We start from the raw sequence: 21,876 nt of genomic DNA on the forward strand, positions 1-21,876 counted from the left end.
CTTTAAATTGCTCACTTTTCTTTTAGTGTTCACCAATAATCAAGCTATGCAGACATGCTGCATCAGAGTGACATCAAATTTTGAAAGGGTGACCATTCTAGTGAAGCTTTGGATAGACAGTGGCCCACAGGACACTTGCTTTGGGATGATTGGTGATGAACTGCTTGTGGAAGTTAGAACATTGGGACGAAACTTACAACTGCTATTGCAGGTAGGCAGGAGAAAATAGAAGAATATGCAACATTCAAGATAATGATTTCAGGTTTTTTTTTGCACGATCTTTAATGTAGATAATTATAAATCTTCATATACTTGAGACCAAACTAATTGTAATATACATATTCAATCATGCAAGATCACGCCTTCATGTTAAAAAGATCCATCCAGCTGTCAATCAAAATCCCCCTTCACCTGTATCCACCTATCATTTGCCCAACTTTGTTCCACCAGCACCTCTCTTCTAGCCCCCCCCCCCTTCCAGAAAGGCTGTCTGACCTGTTGAGTACTCCAGCTCTCTGTCTTTTGTAGGTTTGGTGCATAAAGAGGAGGGCCATGAATAACGTTAAACAAGACCTGATGTTTTAAACTGTTCACTGCCTCGTTTTTTTATTCACGATTGGCCATGACCCGAATATACTCGGGGGTGACACTGAACAGGTTAAATTCTGGCTGACCAAATCATAATTGTATTGAGTTTATTAAACAGGACCTTGTTGATTTTATTTTTGTTTCAAATTTCTGCTAACTAGTCTTCTAATTTACTTTCAACATCTTTATACTATACCAGGCATAACCTGAAATCTCCTTCAGGACAATTTATTTGCAGAAGCTGCAATAGATAATTGAATATTTGGAGTATTTTATTTTCAGCATACCTTCTGCTATTTGTCACATTTTTGTTTTTTAAGTATCAGAATTGTTTTATACTTGTATTTTGTCCAGTAAATTAATTCTAAACGCTGGAGAAATGGTTGTTAGGTCTTGTTAAATAATTTAAGTATAATTAATTCAATACCTTGTTGCAAACTGATGTCTGTTTGCATGTTTCCAGGGCTGTGATTCAGATATTTCCTCTATGGTGGTGGAAGCTTGGAACAAAATAAGACAAACAATTAGAAGACTTGCAAAGCACATAGGTCACTTGGCAGCCTTCTTGGGCATGGAGTTGCATTCTGACGAGGAGAACATGGATGATTCACATAGTTACAAGGTGATTTTTGAATAGCTTTTGAATAGATTTTGAATAGCTGAAATCTTGCAAGATTGAGGTCAACTAATCAAATGATTTTTCCCCAATTATACATTTTTGAAATATTTTTATTTAGCATGACACTACATCAACCAAAGGTATATTTTGAAATGTTTGCATCTCTGAATATCAAGTAACAATTCTACAATAATCTGGAACCTTCATTAGAAGGTTTGCCAAATCCATTGTTTTTATTTTCAGCCTGAGAGTTGGTCAACTTTGCATTCCCCTTATTTTGGCCCCTGATCATCAGCAGAAAATGCCCATTTATCTGGATGGAATACAGCTGTAAAGAAACAGCTGAAAATTAGCTTGCAGCTTAATTGTCGCCGGTATAAACCTTTGCTTGTATGCATTGTGACCTTTAGGTACCACATCTATTTACATTTAAACACATTGACTCATTTATCTGATGTGTAGGAAGGAGCTGCAGGTGCTGGTTTAAACCGATGATAGACATAAAGTCCTGGAGTAACTCAGAGGCAGGTCTGAAGAAGGGTCTCGACCCGAAACGTGTGGCCCATCACAATGATCCATTGATACATGATGTTTTTTTTGCATTATTTTCACCCCAATTTTTCACTCATTAGGGCCTGCTTTCACATTTGCATACCTCACGTAATTTTCTTAGATTTTACATTGTTTTGGTTTTATAGCCAAACAGATTACTATGACATTTCACTTGAGGGGAAAAAACATGCTTCAGCATACCTCCTAAGTTCAAACATTTGGTAGAGAGTTTCAACTAGGCTAAGTGGGACTCGTTGGGTCCCAGTCACATGTGAGACCTTGTCCCCCCCCCCAACGCAACTAATTCCCCAACTCAATATTCCACCACTCACCTGTTCCCCCAATGCAACTCGTTCCCCCAAAGCGATATTCCACCACTCAGGGGTGAGGGAGGGGGGGGGGGTGTGGGGAAAGTGGGGGGTGGGGGGGAAGGGGATGTGGCGTGTGGGGAGGGGTAGGGGGGTGGTGAGCAGACGCAGCTCGCACTCTGCTCACCCCGCACTTTTAGCCTCACGCAGCAGGTCCCGGTCCCACTCAGGTTTTCACTCAGAGGCTTCCGATTCAAATGAGCAGCTTCGGGCTGGTCGTGCTGGTTGCCGCAGAAGCAGTCCGCAGGCTGTGCACTCCCCGCAGTCTGCGCGGGCTGCTCAACACCCTCCGCCACTTCAGCTTTTTATTCTCCTCACCGCGTTATTGACAGGGTGTTCCGGAAAGGGCGGTTTTTACGGTTATTAAACCTTCATAACTTTTGTACTATTTCACCGATTGGAACAAAACTTATTTAACTTGCAGCAGAGGAGAATGGTGAGTAAGGTGATGAAAAATTGTAGCGCTATGAGGGATAGTTTTTACGCAAATTTAATTACAACGCACAACGTGGTCAAGATGAGAGTTTTATAGCAATAGTATATGCATGATCATTTTAAGCTAATTCCAAAATTGGATTTACTTCAGAGAAATGTTATGGCCAGTTTTTTTGAGGGAGCAAGATCTGGAATGGAGAGTCTCCTGGATATTGGCTTAAAAAGAATAAAAGAGCATCAGAAGATGCTGCAAAAAGCATCATCAAATATGGAGGTAATCTGACCTTTTTTATATATCTATGTATGTGTATGTGTGTGTATGAACATAGTCATTAATGTTTTTATTGATAATGTTGGTTTGTATTGCACGTGACATACTAAGAATGTGAATTTGTAAATTAGCGTGCAAATACTAAAGGGCCTGTCCCACTTGATCGACCTAATCTGTGAGTTTGCAGCGTGGTCGACACGAGGTCGTAGGAGGTCTTTGTAACTCTCCTTCAGGCTCGAGAGTGATCTCCGCGTACTCGAGGCCTCAGCTAGGTCGTGGCGTTTTTTTTCAATATGTTAAACCATGCCCGCGAGTAAAAAACGGTCGCCATGGAAAAAAATCGATATTTTTTTACTCGTAGGTTTAGTCGTAGTAGGTCAGCGTGTTAGTCGTAGGTAATCGAGGGTAGTCGAAGGTAGTCGTAGATAGTCTTCATCATAGTCGAAGGGAGGTTGAAGGAGACCGAAGGAGGTGGTCTTCACTCTCCATTATTCGGTGTCCAATTTTCCCGAAGTTAGTCGAAGCTAGTCTTCAACATAGTCGAAGGAGGTCTTCTACATAGTCAAAGGAGGTCTTCAACATGTCAATTTTTCAAACTCTTCTAAACTCGCCAATTAGGTCGCCCAAGTGGGACAGCCCCTTAAATCAACAAACTTACATTTCAAACAATAACCTATCACACAATACAATATTTGTTAAGATAAGTGAAATACCAATAGCATTTAATACAAAACATTATTGGACAAACCATTCTACAGAATCTGAGCAGTGATGCTTAAGAGGATGAATTCAAACCGGGCAGGCTTAAGAGGATTGAATTAGACAGGGGAATATAAAGAAAGGAAGAAATAACTCAATCAGGTGATTAGAAGGGCCAAAATGGGCCACAAAATAGTTTTGGTGAATCAAATTAAAGAAAATTCAAAGGCTTTATGTACCTATATTAAACATAAGAGGATAACCAGAGCTCAAGTATCAAGATGGGAATTTGTGCTTGGAGTCTGGAGATGTAGGTGAGGTACTAAATGAACACTTTTCACACAAGGAGAAGAACATGGACAACAATGAGGTCAATGTGGAGAATAATAATATATAAGGGCATCTTTAGATTAAGAAGGCGGAGGTGCAGCTCTTCTTGAAAAGCATTAGGGCGGATAAATCCCCAACACCTGATAGGATTTATCCCAAGTTATTGAGAGAAGCAAAACATGAGATTGCAGGAGCCTTAATGAAGATGTTTGAATCTTCTCTCGACATAGACTGGAAAGTAGGACTGGAAAGTAGCTAATGTTCCTTTATTTAAAAAGGGAAGTAGAGATAATCCAGGGAAATATAGGCCGGTGAGCCTCACATCAGTGGCAGGGAAGCTATTGGAAAGGATTCTTTGGGATAGGATTTACTTCCATTTGGAAGAGAATCGGTTAATTAAGGACAGTCAGCATGATTTTGTACATGGCAGGTCTTGTCTTACTAACTTGACTGAGTTTTTGAGGAGGTGACAAAGGTGATTGATGAGGGTAGGGCTGTGGATGTTGTCTACGTGGATTTGATAAAGTTAAGGCATTTGATAAAATCCCCCATGGTTTGCTGATCCAGAAGATTAAGATGCACGGGACTAGCAACAAAATGGCAGATGGAGTTTAATCCGAGCAAGTGTGAGGAGGTCAAATGCAATGCAATTAATTGTATGACGTGAACAGCATTGACGTGAAGAGGTATCTTGGGGTCCAAGTCCATTACTCCCTGAAAGTAGGACACAAGTAGATAGAGTAGTAAAGAAGACTTATGGTATGGTTTCATAGGTTGAGGCACTGAGTATAACAGTCAGGAAGTCATCATGCAGCTTTATAGGACTTTGGTAAGGCTGCATTTGAAGTATTGTGTGCTGTTCCGGTTGTCACATTGTAGAAAGGATGTGGAGGCTTTGGAGAGGGTGCTGAAGAAGTGTACCAGAACACTGCCTGGATTAGCTGGCTACTAGGAGCGGTTGGACAGACTTGGATTGTTTTCTTTGGAACGCTAGAGATTGCAGGAAGACTTGATGGAATTATATAAAACGATGAGTGCCAGAATCAGCAGCACTCCTATCCCTTGTACTTATTTGGTTGCATGGCAACATTAAACTTTTTCTCTTTGTAAATAAGGGCACCGAGTGGGTTGCTCATTGGAAACATTTAATGTTATAATGTTGCCTTATAACTTTGATCCCAGCAATGTACATTCATCACTTGAGATATCAAATTAACCTCAGAATGCCATTCGTTTAAGGGGACAAACAGCAGCTTTCATAAAAATGTTCATTGTTTAAGATCACAACCATTCACAGTCTCCTCAAGACCATGTCCTTACCATGCGTGATCCCTTGCTCCTTGTGGTACCATTTTTCACCTGGTGATATATTTTGTACATACTCTGTGCAAATCTCTGCTGTAGAATCAACACCTAATTGCACAATCGTTACTCGTGTTTTTCTTCTTTCCCTTTGGAATTTTCTTCTGACACTTTCGTCTTCTTTTTACCTCTAACCTTTGTCATTTACTCCTCCCATCTGACAATCAATCTTCTCATCTCTTTCCACATAACATGCCTAACTTTGCCCTACCTCCAACCTTTCTCTCCCCCCCACTCTATCCGTTTGAAGAAGGATTCCGACCTAAAACATCGTCTGTCCATTCCTTCCACACATGCTGCCTGACCCGATGAGTTCCCCAGCACTATTATTTTTTTTAACTCAAGGTTCCAGCATTTGCAGTGTACCAAACAGTTGTCCTTTGCCAAAACATTTGCCAAAATAATTTTGCAACTATTGATCAGGTCTTGCATCCACTTCATTTTGATATTCTCAGTTTAGCTAACTTTTTGGCAGCTTAGCTTAGACAGTTATTTGTCCTAAATGAGATACTGAAACAGACCTAATCAAAGTAGAAATGGCATCCCCTTTGATTGTACTGCTCTATATCACTGCACCTTTTCAAAGGTTTCAAAGGTCTTTTATTGTCACATGCACCAATTAAGGTACAGTGATATACGAATTACAATATAGCCATACTAAAAAAGCAACAAAACACACAACTACATAAAATTTAACATAAACATCCACCACAGCGGATTCCCCACATTTCTCACTGTGATGGAAGGCAATAAAGTCTAATCATCTTCCTCCTTATTCTCCCGCGGTCGGGGCAGTTGAACCATCCTTTGGGGCGATCGAAGCTCCCGCAGCCGATGGTCGAAGCTCCCGTGTTGGTTTGCCTGCAATCGTTGATGTAATGAACCAGACCATCACTGTCCAAAGCCTTCCTTTTAATGTTCACCAGAATGGTGCTGCAAATCTTGCTTGTTCCTTCCCTTAAACTTTCTGGTCGCAATCTGCAGATTTCCTTCTACTCCCATGCCCTGTTGATTTACCTTAATTTCTTTGCTTCTGCCCCTGCAATTTCTTATCTATGTGCTCCATCTCCACTGTGTCAGCTGAAGCCATAACATCAGATATCACATTCTTATTAATGCCATGAATTCTATAAATACCTCATGTCTTAAATGATATTGGAATAGAGTCACGGAGTCATACAGAATAGAAATAGGCCCTTCGGCCCAAGCTGTCCATACCCATCTACACTAGTCCCATTTTATTTGGCATATATTCATTTGAACCTTTCCTATCCATGTATCTGAATAAATGTTCTGTTATTGTACCTGTTATTGTAACCACGTCCTCTGGCAGCTCGTTCTGTATACCCACCACCCTCTGCAAAAAGTTGTCCCTCAGGTCCCTATTAAATCTTTCCCCTCTCTAATTAAATTATTCCCACTAATTCTTGATTCCCCAATCCTTGGGGGAAAATAGATTGTCTACATTCACACTATCTATGCTCTTCATGATTTTAATACACCCTCCAAGAAAGATACTCCAAGGAATAAAGTCCTAGCCAACCTCGCCCTGTACTCAGGCCCATGAGTCCTGGCAACACCATAACTCTTTCCAGCTGAATGGTATCTTTCCTATTGGTATATGACAACTTGAACTCCAAGTGAGGCCTTGCCATGTCTTGTACAACTTCAATATAATGTCTCAACTACCTTACTCAATGCCCTGACTGATGGATTCACCATATCTAAGATATCTAAGCATATGAGCAGGAATAGGCCATTTGGCTCATCCACACCTGCTCAGTTTTTTGGAAATAGCATGAGTTTGTTGCTGTTCTCTTTGGTAATATTTGAATATCTTCCTTTAATCCAATACTATTCTTCACTATCTTTGATTTCATTTATTAACCATGATTGGACCACTGTTATTGTGAGTTTTTTCATTCTTTAATGAAAGAATTTCAGTTTATTTAGTGCAGTTCATGACATTTTTGTTTATTCTCCAGTGTACACTTTGTCTCCCCATTGTAATCAATTTGTCTCTGTCATATGGTTTAACCTACAAATCTTGGTTGGTTCTTAAATTTGCAGCTGTAAAGCATTAACATCTTTCTTGAAACATAGAAACATACAAAAATAGGTGCAGGAGTAGGCCATTCGGTTCTTCAAGCCAGCACCGCCATTCAATATGATCATAGCCGATCATCTAAAATCAGTACCCCGTTACTGCTTTTCCCCCATAACCCTTAATTCCTTAAGCCCTAAGAGCTAAATCTAACTCTCTCTTGAAACCATCCAGTGAATTGGCCTCCAATGCCTTCTGTGACAGAGAATTGCACAGATTCACAACTCTCTGGGTGAAAAAGTTTTTCCTCATCTCAGTTCTAAACTGCCCACCCCTTATTCTTAAACTGTGATCCCTGATTCCGGACTCCCCCAACATCGGGGAATTTTTCCTGCATCTAGCATGTCCAGTCCTTTTATAATTGTATCTGTTTCTATAAGATCCCCATCATCCTTCTAAATTCCAGTGAATGCAAGCCCAGTCGACCCATTCTTTCATCATAGTCAGTCCCGCCATCCCGGGCATTAACCCGGTGAATCTACACTGCACTCCCTCAATAGCAATAATGTCCTTCCTCAAATTAGGAGACCAAAATTGCACATAATACTCCAGGTGCAGTCTCATCAGGGCCCTGTACAACTGCAATAGGACCTCCTTGCTCCTAAAATCAAATCCTCTTGCAATGAAGGCCAATATGCCATTAGCTTTCTTCACTGCCTGCTGTATCTACATGCTTATTTTCAGTGACTGATGTACAAGCAAACCCAGATTTCTTTACACCTCCCCTTTTCCTAATCTGACACCATTCAGATAATAATCTGCCTTCCTGTTCTTGCCACCAAAGTGGATAACCTCGCGTTTGTCCACATTATACTGCATCTGCCCACTCACCCAACCTATCCAAGTCACCATGCAGCCTCATAGCATCCCCCTCGCAGCTCACTCTGCATCCCACATGGTTTGATCTGTCTTTTTGCATATCTTTTATTTATTTGTTCGATGTATCTTTTCATATCTCTCAGTTCCCTCTCCCATGACTCTGGCTGAAGAAGGGTCTCGATCCGAAACGTCCCCATTCCTTTTATCCAGAGATGCTGCCTGATCTGCTGAGTTACTCCAGCTTTTTGTGTCGATCTTTCTTTAACAGGGACTTGAGCAACTGAAGAAGAGGAGTATGGCACTGTCTGTATCGATTCAAAATTGTCTCATTGAATTTAAAAAGGTGAGGAATTTTTATAATCTTTGTAATTTGTGTTAATTTTTCTCTTCCGAATGTGCATCCGTGATCTGATGAGGTTTATTCTCACTGGAACAAGGGATGGGTCTGTTTTCATTTACCTCATCGGCACATTTTTAAATGCAATTGGATGATATATTTACAATTAGGACTTTTTAACTTAGTATCAAGTTTAAAATGGTGATTTATTCATAAATTTGCTTCAGACCAAGGTTGTTTGATTATCACCATGAATATACCTTTAAATGAAAATAACTGGGATTTTATGATGAGCATGGTAACGAGTATAGAGCCGTCATGATTTGCAACCTTTCTAAAGAAAAATAGCACGTTAACCTGACATCACTAATAATCACCTATAAATTCTGCTGAATGTTTTAGTGGCTGCCTACCTTGCAATAAATTAATTGAAATTAATTTTCCAGTTCAATTACAATATAATATGAATTAGACTATTTTTTGTGATTGACATCCCCAAATTCTTATTTACGGAGTCTTGAATCCATCTATAAGTTCACACCCAGTTATTACCGCTTGTGTTCAATGGCAATCTTATCTGTAGAAAACAGACTCTGTTATCTCTAGCACCACGTTCTCATTTCTGATTTAGCACAAACAATTTGTAGGTTAAGTCAGCACGGACAACAGAAAATCTGCAAGTTGCATTGAAAGAAGAATTTGTGATGGAGACCAGTTTTATAAATTGCTTGTTAAAGTCCATTTCCATTCTTGCTCTGTGAATGGACAAGATAATTTGTCATCATTTACCATCGTCCAACTGAGGGAACAGCATTTCTATTGTTGCTGCAGCAAGCATCTTGGCGCTTGGTTGTTATGCTGCAGTTAAACTTGACTTTTGGTAACACATTGCATTCAACTTAAATGGAAACTGAATGTTTATTTAGCGAGCACATTTGAAACTTGAAAATGTTCAGCACCCAAGAAGGGCATGCAATAGAAAATATTTGCAGTTTTACAAACTGAAAATATATTTTTTAGACATCTCATGTTTACAGAAAGTATTTCCTTTGAACAAGGAGCCCACAGGACATTTGCAAGGTCTTGTGATTTATTGAAGTGGGGAGAGAAAAGTTGAGAAGTATCGCTCTCACATGGCCCACTCTTTGTTACTAATTTAAAACCCACAAAGGAGACTGTCACGCTGAAATGTTTGGTTAGTAGACAAAGGAGTACGTGATTTTCAGTAGTTATGAAAAGACTATTTTGTCTGATGCAAAGAAACTGATATTTAAAATTCATTGTTCTGTTCATTTGGTCACTGCTTAGGTTTCCATGCTAACTTTTATTAATTGCCTGTATGTGTAATTAAATTGCATATTTACATTTATTTTTGGGGTCACTCAATGTAACCTTGTAAATGAAAAATATGTACAAATATGGCAAAATACTGGTTCTTCAATTGTTTTCTCATGTTGGTATTGCAAAATGCACTCATTTCAGTCCTGAAACAATGTTGTGTTTGGACACCAAATCCTGCTATAGCATCTTTTATCAAAGATGCTATTAAGTAATAATTCGGTCCAAGTATCATTTATTTCAAACCATTCTGGTTCTGAAAAGTACTAATTGAGCAGGGTTTCTGTATGTATCATGTTAATAAATTAATTTACAGGACCACAAATGTTATGGCATTAGGATATAAAATATTATCACTTCTATCATGCAGAGCAAGTGCAGGATGGTTTCTTGGGAAAGGCTGGCGGGTATACCATGGCATACCTTTCCTTTCAGTTTTCCTTCTATTTCATTCACCTCCACTTTAGAACCAACAGAATCTTTCTAATCAGCCCACACACCATGCTAATTCCTGGGATGAGAGGATTATCCTATCAAGATATTGAGTGTCGATTCTTTTTGAGTTTAGAAGAATGAGGGTTGATTTCATTGAAGCGTAGAAATACTAAGGAGATCATAAAACACAGGAGCAGAATTAGGCCATTCAGACCATCATCTACCATTCGATCATGGCTGATCGATTTTTTTCCCTATCAACCCCATTCTCTTGCCTTCTCCCCTTAACCTTTCACCCTTGCTAATCAAGAATCAAGCTCCGCTTTAAAAACACAATTTTTTTGGCCTCCACCACCATCTGCAGAAATGAATTCCACAGATTCACCGCCCTCTGGCTAAAGAAATGTCTCCTCACCTCCATTCTAAAGGTACATCAGTTTATTCTGAGGCTGTGCCGTCTGGTCCTATATTCTCCCACTACATGAAATGTCCTCTCCACATCCACTCCATCTGGGTAGATGTCAAGAAGTTTTCACTAGTGGGCGTGTCTCAAGCCTGGGTTCCTGTTTCAAAGTAAGGGGTCATCATTGAAAACCAAAGTATGTGAATATATCTTGCACAAGATACTAAACCATACCCTAGAGACTAACCATCAGAAGTATTTGGGATGGAGCTGGATAACCTACCTTTTGGAGGATGAGGGCTTTGGGGGTCTAGCACGTAGGAGGAGTTGAGGCCTGGGGTAGATCAACCATGAACATATCAGGCTGCTCCTATTTTCAGTGTGCTCTATCACTTCCCTGACCAGACAAATGGAGGAAGTGGTTTGTTTCCCCCTTGCCTCCTGCACCTCAAAGGGATCCTGGCTCTGTTATTTTACAGCCAGGTTTTTCAGCTGGGTCACTCCACAATGCAGGAGTGAAATTAACACCGACTGGGTCAGCCAATTTTGATAACATAAAACATAGGGTATTATATGTAAATAGAATGATGGACTAGCTTTCAGTAAGTCTGCCCGGTGGATGAGGAATTGCATTGTATGTGCACAAGTGAGTGAATAAAGATTCTTGATTAACTGGGCCTGTGAAATGGAAAGTTATAACTACATGCTGGAACCAGCATTCTGAGTTTACTGACAGTTTCATTCTAACCACTGATGATTTTGATTTTGTTCTTAAAACAATGTTGTGGAAGGAGCTGGATGGTGAAATCCAAGAAAACATGACTTGTTATGTTGACTCCCTGAAGACCTTGCTCACAGCTGCTGCTGAAATGGTGAAGTTTAATGAAAGTTCTGACAATTTGTACCAGATGATGACTTCAGTGATGAGAGGTAAAGTATTTAAAATTAACTTGGGCAATCTAACTAGAGGGACTTCTATCCAGAGTATTAAGATAGTGTTTTACTATGTACTTAAAACTTCTTAAATTCCCTTGTGGTAGCTGTTCTAGGTGTGGGTATATATCAGCGAGACCAAGCGCAGGCTCGGCGATCATTTCACTGAACACCATCGCTCAGTCCGCTGAGGCCTACGAAATCACCTTAAAGCTAAATAGTTTAACTCCCCCTCACATTCTCATACTGACCTTTCTGTCCTGGGCCTCCTCCACCATCAGAATAAGGCCAACGCAAATTGTAGGAACAGCACCTCATATTTTGCTTGGACAGCTTACAACCCAGCGGTATGAATATTGACCTCTAACTTCAAGTAACCCTTGCTTTCCCTCTCTCTCCATCTCTCCTCCACCCTAGTTCTCTGACTAGTTTCACTGACCTCCCTATTAATCTTACTGTTTGTATGCCTCTTTGTCACCTTTCCCATGGCCAACAATGAACCATTCTGCATTTCCTGGAACGTTGTTTGCTTTGAACTGTGGTTTTAACACTTTACATCCTCTTTGTACCCTTCCATATCTCCAGTTTCCCTCTCCCCAGTCTCTCAGTCTGAAGAAGGGTCTCGACCCAAAACGTCACCCATTCCTTCTCTCCAGAGATGCTGCCTGTCCTGCTGAGTTACTTCAACATTTTGTGTCTATCTTCCTTATATATTCCCTTGTCTGAAGTTTATCTACATTTGTAGTTTAATTTGGTGGTATCGTGAAAGTTCGCATTTTGGATTTGCAACTGCATTAATTAATTTGGTTCTTATGCTCGTGTATAGATCCTAATATGTGCAAACAAAATCCCAGAGCAGATATTTGTCTAACTCAGCCTTTTTATTTGAAATTATGCCATTTAATTTTTAAATGCAAAGAATAAATATAATAAATTCTCTCAAAAAGACTTGCTTTAAATGTTGTTTAAAATAAATGAATATTATTTCCCCCCTCTTGTCATTGTTGTGGTTGAGAATTCGCCTTTTCATTCTGAACCGTCAGGCAGAAAGAAGGATAACATGAGCACAGTGTTCCTATTATCATTTGTGTGTATGTTGTTCAATTGCTGAAGCAATAATTTCTGGAGTATGAAATCCAGACAGACATTTTTTGCCCATTTTGAATGCGGTGATAATTGTCATTGTTTTTTGATCCTGCGACCTTTCGGATAGTCATTTTGGAGCGTATTTCAAGTTTGAGGGTTTTATACCGAAGCAACCAAACACTCGAGTAAGTCTAAAATATTCCATCAACTGAAATATGAGAATCCTTCGAGCCTTATTACAGTCACATGTAGATTCAAGAGAGTTTATTATCATGTGTCCCAGATAGGACAATAAAATTATTGCTTTGCTTCAGCACAACTAAATATAGTAGGCATGAATAAATACAGAACAGATCAGTGTGACCATATACCAATGAATATATATATAAATACACACATAAATAAACAGATAAAGTGCAATGGGCTATTAATGATCAGAGTTTTGTTTGAGTTGAGTTTAATAGCCTGATGGCTGTGGGGAAGTAGCTATTCCTGAACCTGTTTGTTGCAGTCTTCAGGTTCCTGTACCTTCTACCTGAAGGCAGCAGGGAGATGAGTGTGTGGCCAGGATGGTGTGGGTCTTTGATGATACAGCCAGCCTTTTTGAGGCAGTGACTGCGATAGATCCCCTCGATGGTAGGGAGGTCAGAGCCAATGATGGACTGGGCAGTGTTTACCACTTTTTGCAGTCTTTTCCGCTCCTGGGCGCTCAAGTTGCCGAACCAAGCCACGATGCAACCGGTCAGCATGCTCTCTACTGTGCACCTGTAGAAGTTCGAGAGAGTCCTCCTTGTCATACCGACTCTCCGTAATCTTCTCAGGAAGTAGAGGCGCTGATGTGCTTACTTTATAATTGCATCCGTGTTCTCGGTCCCGGAGAGATCTTCAGAAATATGCACTTGAACTCAAATACATAAGGTGTGGAAACCTGGCTTTTTTGCAGCTCGCTGGTAGGTGAGAAATTATTTAATCATCATAAGTTGGGTTTTAACAATTCCATTTATGCACACAACCAAAAAAAATCTAGTTTCAGGAACCCAGATCTTCATTTCGTGAATGGTCATAATTAATCTGATCACAATAGATCCTACAACATGACTCCACCTCACTTTCCCAATTCCATTGTTTGGTAGATGATATCATACTTTCAAAAGGTGTGCAAGTCAGTGCAACTAGTCCACTTTTATTTTATGGTGGAATAATATTTGAGCCACTATCTTAATGTAAGTAAAACAATAGATGGGTTCTGTGCATATGGAATATGTTTTTTAATATTGTGAATTTCCTGAATATTCATAACATTTGGATTCTTGGATAGAACTGAACTAAACACAGTTAATTTGCCTTTAAAATAGGACCTATTTATTCATTTGTAATTCGAGATCAGATAAGGCTTATCGAGATCAAACTTGCTTATCTTGATTCTGTTCAGATTCATGATATCTAATGAAAGCCTTATCAATGAACATGTTTCCTCTGTACGTTGCAGTTTACTTGAGCTTTCCTAGATACTATAGATATTTTTACTCCTGTTGTTAATTTTAATTTGATGTAGGAAGATTACTTACTTTGAAACTCCAATTCCTCTGTTAACTGCATTTCTGCAACCTGAACATAGCTTCTCTTTACTCTAAAGGTATGGAAACCTTTAATCCATGTTTTTGGTGCTCTATACAGGTGATTTTGCAGCCAATGAGCAGCTGAAGAAGTTCATAGAGCTGGTTTGTTCATCAGTAAAGCATGTGGCTGGTAAATTTGGTGAGCTTTGGGCCGCCTCATGTCATGAGGCAAATGCATCCTTTGCCGGAAAAAGTCAGTGGGACACAAAAGAATCTTGGTTAGCATTCCGTGAAATCGACCTGGCTGCCAGCTCTCTCCTTGATTTACTTGAATACCTCCAGGATAAAGAGCAACACCCAAGATGCACTGACACCACTAAAAATGATGAAGAGAAGATCAATGCTTCTACCGATGTTAACTCTGCTACTCGGTGCAGTAAAGGAGTTAAAAAAAGTATATACACACTCCAAGGAAAAAAGACAATGAGTTTGAAAGATTACCTGCCTTAAATTTATCAAACATTATATATCATAAGCTATAAAATAACAGTTTAATTGTGCTTAAGTTATGAAAGGTTATGATCTGTAGAACCTGCTGTATATATTTAATGTTAGAAATGAAACAGTCACTTGTAATATTGTTGCTATTTATCACTGAACTTTTTCAATTCAATTTTTGTAAACTTTTGTTACCTTTGCCCTCTTTTTTTGTCTTGTACAAAATATATTTTGCTCACTTCCCTGAAGAGCTAGTACCATGTTTCACAAAAATATTTTCCTTATGTTCTTAAGCTGATGAGAACAACGGCAGGTAAAAGGGGTTAATATTCCATCCTGTGTGGATCAGCCAAACCTGTGAATCTGGAGATGAGTAGCTGCATCATGGGACCGTGGGTCAGGGTCTCAGTGGTACTGGCCTTGTTCTGTCAAGTGATCATGAGGCTTTTGAAGGGAAAAAGCTTTTGTTTTGTGATCCAGGCTGGACAATTGTTTGGATAAGTTCATACCTTTAATTTGCCAATGACTCTCAAAATATTGCCATATATGCAGATAAAATATTAAATTTCAGCTTGCACTGCTAATCATTTTAATTGCAATTTCTCATTTAAAATTGGCTATAGAGCTCTTCCTACCTCTCCCAAGCAAAAATGGGCAGTGTCCATCCAAGAATAAATCTTACAGGGAAAGAACATGTGATCTTGGAGACACAAGGAGAATCGTACTGCCATGTATTTCAGCTGCTTCAGTAATGTGAGTTAGGCGGTTATTATCTGACGCTTACATAAAAGTGAGATTTGTTGTTTTGGACAAAAGCACCAAAGTATGCCTGCAATAATATCTAAAACTAATAATGAATATAGTTTATTTCTCATAACACAGCCATTTAAATTAAAATTAAAGTAATTGAGTTGCAATGGCTTGTTACATTAACTGTTCACTTTAGATGAGTATTATGTGATGAAAAAACTTCTCTACCGCTGCAAAAGTAATGTAGGAAAAGGTCTTGGTCTGAAAGCTGTCCATGGTTTGCAAATTCTCTGAGTTTGTTGGAGTTGCTAGCGACCAGCAAAATGTGAATGGTGGTGCAGTGGATGGATCCTGATCTATATTGTGTGTCAGGCTATGCTATTCACATGTGCTTTACTGTACAGCACAACCTGGAATTATTATAATTATTTAATCGTTAAAATGCTTCTGGATAACTCTCTTCAGCATATACTCTTCTCATTTGTGAACATCTGGGAGGTTGTATTCAAAATATGTTTTTTTGTGTGTAGTCCAAAGAAAACAGTAGAGTATGGTAAAATTGGAGGCAAGAATGTAAACTGTGCTCAGGTAATTTTTTTTGTTTGGTTTGGTCAGGTTTATTTTATATGAATTAAAAAAAGATCTCTGGTTAAATTGACATGTCATTCCTTGTATTTCAAGAACCAAAGATCACTGTTCAGTCTTGCAAAGCAAAGGGTTAAGGAATACTGCATTGTTATAGCATTAAAGACTCTAATTTATTTACCCCATTTACCCCAGATGTGTCAACTTCACTGATCTGTACTCAAAAAGTGCCTTGCTGCTTTACAATTATGCAATTCAAGTGCAGGGAAACTTTCGCATTTTTAAATAAACTATTGCTTGCTTCTAAAGTAGAGACTCTTTCGAATCTTTCAATTCTATGAGTTTTATCAATTTAGAAGACATAATGGAAATTTTTTGTTATAAAAAATCTTCAGGTCGTTGCAATGGGAGATGAATATTTCATCTAGGTCAAAGAGTGTCATTCTTCATATCTCATGTTGTGGTTGATTCTGCTCTCTGCGTTTCCTTCCATGTTGGGTATAGATGAGGTCCATTCTGCACAGAATTTGCACAATGATTCATGGGGCAGTTCTTTGGAAGAGGACCTTTGTGAGACCTCCTTGTGGAAGACCCCTCTGATGATACCACATAGTTTTCCAAAAGGATAGCTGTGATCACAGCGATTCTCCAGCATGTCCTTTGTGGAAGAAGAACTTGTGAATTTGCAACTGAAGTTCCTCTATGCCAAGGTTTAGAACTTAATTGGGATATCATTGGCTCCCAAGGCCGCCTTGTTTTCAGCCAGCATGTGGGCTTGCCGACTGTCAGTCAGAGGTGGTGATAAGACGACTGGAATAGAATAGGTCACCTACCTCTCAAGTTGAGTTCTTTCAAATGTTCCTTCTAGCAGGCATCAACTAATCCTTGGTACCGGATAAAGTGGTCTCAGTTGGGTGGGTCAATGGGTATCTGGTCGGCATTCTAACGGTTATCAATGAACTGCTGGAGATCCAGTATTTTTTTTCGACGTATCATCTGATTTTTAAGTCGTACGTTTTTTGTCAGACTTTGGGCTTCAGGTTCCTTAACATTTTATCTTCTCCAGTTGGCTTATCACCTTGTGTTTGTGGTTAATTATCTCTTGGATCCATGGTTATTATCAGTAAACCACTCCTACTGTTTCCTAATGGAGAAGATAAGAGTCTCTCCACATATGATAATCATTGGTGCACTTCAGGCATCTTAGACATGCTGTGATTTCTCTCTGTTGTTGAGTCAAGTCGAGATTATTGCCCTATGCACAGACAATGAAAACTTGCTTGCAGTAGCGTCACAGGTACATCGGCTCAGACATCACACAAAACATAAATTATACATAAGTTGTACAAGACAGTGAAAATTAATAAGACAGTGCAAACTAAGACATTAGTGCTAAACACAATTAGAAAACAAGTCCATGGTAGTGAAAGAAGTCTATGGTCTTCCGTTGCTGAGATGTGATAAGGGTTAGTTCAAGTGGTTCAAAAACCTGTTGGTTGTAGGGAAGTAGCTGTGCTCAGCTGCACAGTCATGGTTATCAAGAGAGTAGAGCATGAGATTACGTGCATAGCCTTGAGGTGCACTGTTGAGAATGGCCAATGGGGAGGAAATGTTACCAATCTACACTAATTGAGGTCTACCAATGAGAAAGTCAAAGATCTAGTGGCAAAGGGAGGAATGGGGGCTGTGGTCTTGGAGCCTGGTGAAGATTAATGTAGTTAAAATGCACCAACACTTCAGTCTTGGCTGGACCTCCCCAGGGACTACGTTTTCCAGCACATTGTAGGCCTCTCCAATGCTTCCACCAGCTGTGCGTGCATTGGGGGTTGAGTTCATCGGCCCATTGCCAGATTAATACTGCGTTGATAATGGTTTACAAGCCTGTTTTCTATAGCTGGAGTTCTGGATGCAGACTTAAGTAATGAAACATCAAAACATGAGGTTTCAAGTGTTCTTCTGTTTGTTGCCTGCAAAATGCTGCTTCTCCCTGGTGCCATCTTGAGAAAAACAGCTGCGAGGAACTCTCTGAGAAAAGTTATCTTTATGCCATACTGGATACTGAAAGCTGATTTACTTTGGGCAGTATTTCTGTTGGTGTTGGGATTAGGTTGATGGGGATGACAGAGTGGATTAAATGGTGTTCAATCCAACAGTCATCAGTACCACCAGGTGATTGGGGCATCCTCATGATCTCTGAAGACAAAATTGAACAGTTGGCATTGCTCGGATTGGGGGTGTTACCATCTGGTCTTGAGCAAATCCCTGATAAAATGGGGTCATAGAGTCAACAGCGCATAAACGGGCCCCTCGGCCCAACTTGTCCATGTCGACCAAGATGCCCCATCCACAATAGTCCCACCTGCCCATGTTTGGCACATCCCTCTAAATCTTTCCTATCCACATACCTATCCAAGTGTCTTTTGAAGGTTGTATGTGGGTATATGGAACAAGCTGTCTCAACTACCTCCTCGCCTCGTTCCATATACCCACATAAACATGTGTGGAAAAAGTCACCCCTCAGATTCATGTTAAATCTTTCCTTTCTCACCTTAAACCTATGCATTTTGATTCTTGGTTCCCCTATTCAGAACTCTGCATTCACCCTATCTATTCTTCTCATGATTTTATGGACCTCTGTAAGATCACCTGTCAGCCTCCTCACTTAAAGATGTTGATTATCACTAGACTGATCCAAGCATTTTGTCAAAAGGACTTTGTTGGAATAAACATTTCCTCTACCCTCCTTGCTTCATCTATGCAAGTTATAAATGGCTCAGTCATTACATTGTTTGAAGCTCTTGTGTTTGAAATGGCAGTGTTTCTGGTTATGTGGCTGAATGCTTGAATGTAATGCTTGATATTAAATTATTGCATTGGAAAAGGAGAACAGTTTTACAATGTTTACACTAACAGATGTAATCACCCACAGTTGTGTTCCAAATTAGTGAATTTTGTATGATGTGATCTCACAGTGCAAGTAGGAAGTATTCTGAAAAGTGAGATGTAACGGGGAAGAAAACTGGTCAACCTGACATTGTTAATGTTTCTATCTATATTTGTCTGTCAATAGATGCATCTATAGTTAATGTATTTGCTGCCAAGGGTGGTAGGTTGGCAAAATGGGTCTTGGGCACCTTGAGCACCAACCACCTCTTCCCTATGACTCTGACCCACCTCTATACGTTACACGATTGTCTGTGGCCATCATTGACATCCTTACTGGAGAACTTCATAAGTGATAGGAGCAGAATTAGACCATTCGGCTCAACAAGTCTCCGCAGTCATTCACTCGTAGCTGATCTATCATTCCCTCTTATCCCAATTCTCCTGCCTTCCCATGACCCCTGACACCTGTACTAATCAGGCTTCTCTGGAAGACCACCAATTCTCAAACTACATGTGAACTACCGTGTGTTTTTCAATTCACTAGAATCAATGACAAGGTCTCTGTGAAGAGTCAGGAGTCGAGTCAAGAGTGTTTTACTGTCAAATGACCTGAAAAAGAACACTGGCATTCTTACTTGCAGCAGCTGGGATTTAGAAGGATGAGAGGGTATCTTATAGAAACATATAAAATTCTTAAAAGATTGGACAGGCGAGATACAGGAAAAATGTTCCAGATGTTGGGGGAGTCCAGAACCAGGGGTCACAGTTTAAGAATAAGGGGTAGGCCATTTAACACTGAGATGAGGATTTAAAAAAAAAAATTTCAGCCAGAGAGTTGTGAATCTGTGGAATTCTCTGCCACAGAAGGCAGTGGTGGCAAATTCACTGAATGTTTTCAAGAGAGAGTTAGATTTAGCTCTTTGGGCTAAAGGAATCAAAGGATATAGGGAGAAAGCAGGAACGGGGTATTAATTTTAGATGATCAGCCACGATCATATTGAATGGCGGTGCTGGCTCGAAGGGCCAAATTGCCTACTCCTGCACTTTTTAAAAAATGTTTCTATACACAATTCACTTGCATCCTAACACCTTCTTCCCAAGATCCACAAGTAGGACTGATTTGATAGTTACATCATCACAGCATCCTCTTCTCCATGGAACAAGGATATGGCAGACCAATTGAATAACTACTTTGGTTCCGTCTTCACTAAGGAAGACATAAATAATCTGCCGGAAATAGCAGGGGACCGCGGGTCAAAGGAGTTGGAGGAATTGAGTGAAATCCAGGTTAGCCGGGAAGTGGTGTTGGGTAAATTGAATGGATTAAAGGCCGATAAATCCCCAGGGCCAGATAGGCTGCATCCCAGAGTACTTGAGGAAGTAGCTCCAGAAATAGTGGATGCATTAGTAATAATCTTTCAAAACTCTTTAGATTCTGGAGTAGTTCCTGAGGATTGGCGGGTAGCAAACGTAACCCCACTTTTTAAGAAGGGAGGGAGAGAGAAAACGGGGAATTACAGACCAGTTAGTCTAACATCGGTAGTGGGGAAACTGCTAGAGTCAGTTATTAAAAATGGGATAGCAGCACATTTGGAAAGTGGTGAAATCATTGGACAAAGTCAGCATGGATTTACAAAAGGTAAATCATGTCTGACGAATCTTATAGAATTTTTCGAGGATGTAACTAGTAGCGTGGATAGGGGAGAACCAGTGGATGTGGTGTATCTGGACTTCCAGAAGGCTTTCGACAAGGTCCCACATAAGAGATTAGTATACAAACTTAAAGCACACGGCATTGGGGGTTCAGTATTGATGTGGATAGAGAACTGGCTGGCAAACAGGAAGCAAAGAGTAGGAGTAAACGGGTCCTTTTCACAATGGCAGGCAGTGACTAGTGGGGTACCGCAAGGCTCAGTGCTGGGACCCCAGCTATTTACGATATATATTAATGATCTGGATGAGGGAATTGAAGGCAATATCTCCAAGTTTGCGGATGACACTAAGCTGGGGGGCAGTGTTAGCTGTGAGGACGATGCTAGGAGACTGCAAGGTGACTTGGATAGGCTGGGTGAGTGGGCAAATGTTTGGCAGATGCAGTATAATGTGGATAAATGTGAGGTTATCCATTTTGGTGGCAAAAACAGGAAAGCAGTTTTGGTCTCCAAATCTGAGGAAGGACATTATTGCCATAGAGGGAGTGCAGAGAAGGTTCACCAGACTGATTCCTGGGATGTCAGGACTGTCTTATGAAGAAAGACTGGATAGACTTGGTTTATACTCTCTAGAATTTAGGAGATTGAGAGGGGATCTTATAGAAACTTACAAAATTCTTAAGGGGTTGGACAGGCTAGATGCAGGAAGATTGCTCCCGATGTTGGGGAAGTCCAGGACAAGGGGTCACAGCTTAAGGATAAGGGGGAAATCCTTTAAAACCGAGATGAGAAGAACTTTTTTCACACAGAGTGGTGAATCTCTGGAACTCTCTGCCACAGAGGGTAGTCGAGGCCAGTTCATCGGCTATATTTAAGAGGGAGTTAGATGTGGCCCTTGTGGCTAAGGGGATCAGAGGGTATGGAGAGAAGGCAGGTACGGGATACTGAGTTGGATGATCATATTGAATGGCGGTGCAGGCTCGAAGGGCCGAATGGCCTACTCCTGCACCTAATTTCTATGTTTCTATGAACTATGTCTTCTGTTGCTTTTTTATAAACCCTGCCTCCCTTTATATTGGTCTCCTCTCACCTCTATACCTAATGCTCTTGTCTAGCATGAGTCTCCCGTTGTCTGATTATTCCCCCTGGCATTCCAGTGGCACTACATCAGCAGCAGGACCTAAAGGTCATTTCTTCCTTGAACAATGCTGGAGTAACAGCGGGTTAGGCAGCATCTCTGGAGAACATGGATAGGTGGCGTTTCACA

At 40.2% G+C, this 21,876-nt stretch overlaps 1 protein-coding gene across 2 annotated transcripts in view; it reads left to right on the forward strand.

The window, feature by feature from the left end:
* Nucleotides 1-16,379, forward strand: part of kif14 (kinesin family member 14) — a 74,700-nt gene extending 58,321 nt beyond the window's left edge. Inside the window, exons 25-30 of one of the 2 annotated variants that reach the window (XM_033027887.1) lie at nt 27-211; nt 1,052-1,210; nt 2,714-2,836; nt 8,416-8,490; nt 11,452-11,590; nt 14,357-16,379. In XM_033027887.1, coding sequence (XP_032883778.1) covers nt 27-211; nt 1,052-1,210; nt 2,714-2,836; nt 8,416-8,490; nt 11,452-11,590; nt 14,357-14,748 — 1,073 coding nt within the window. In that variant the 3' untranslated portion in view covers nt 14,749-16,379. The remainder of the gene's footprint in view (nt 1-26; nt 212-1,051; nt 1,211-2,713; nt 2,837-8,415; nt 8,491-11,451; nt 11,591-14,356) is intronic. The other variant, XM_033027888.1, reaches the window with a different exon arrangement.
* The last annotated feature ends 5,497 nt before the right edge of the window (nt 16,380-21,876 follow it).

The sequence above is a fragment of the Amblyraja radiata genome, chromosome 10, assembly GCF_010909765.2.
Source record: "Amblyraja radiata isolate CabotCenter1 chromosome 10, sAmbRad1.1.pri, whole genome shotgun sequence".
Lineage (NCBI taxonomy): Eukaryota > Metazoa > Chordata > Chondrichthyes > Rajiformes > Rajidae > Amblyraja > Amblyraja radiata.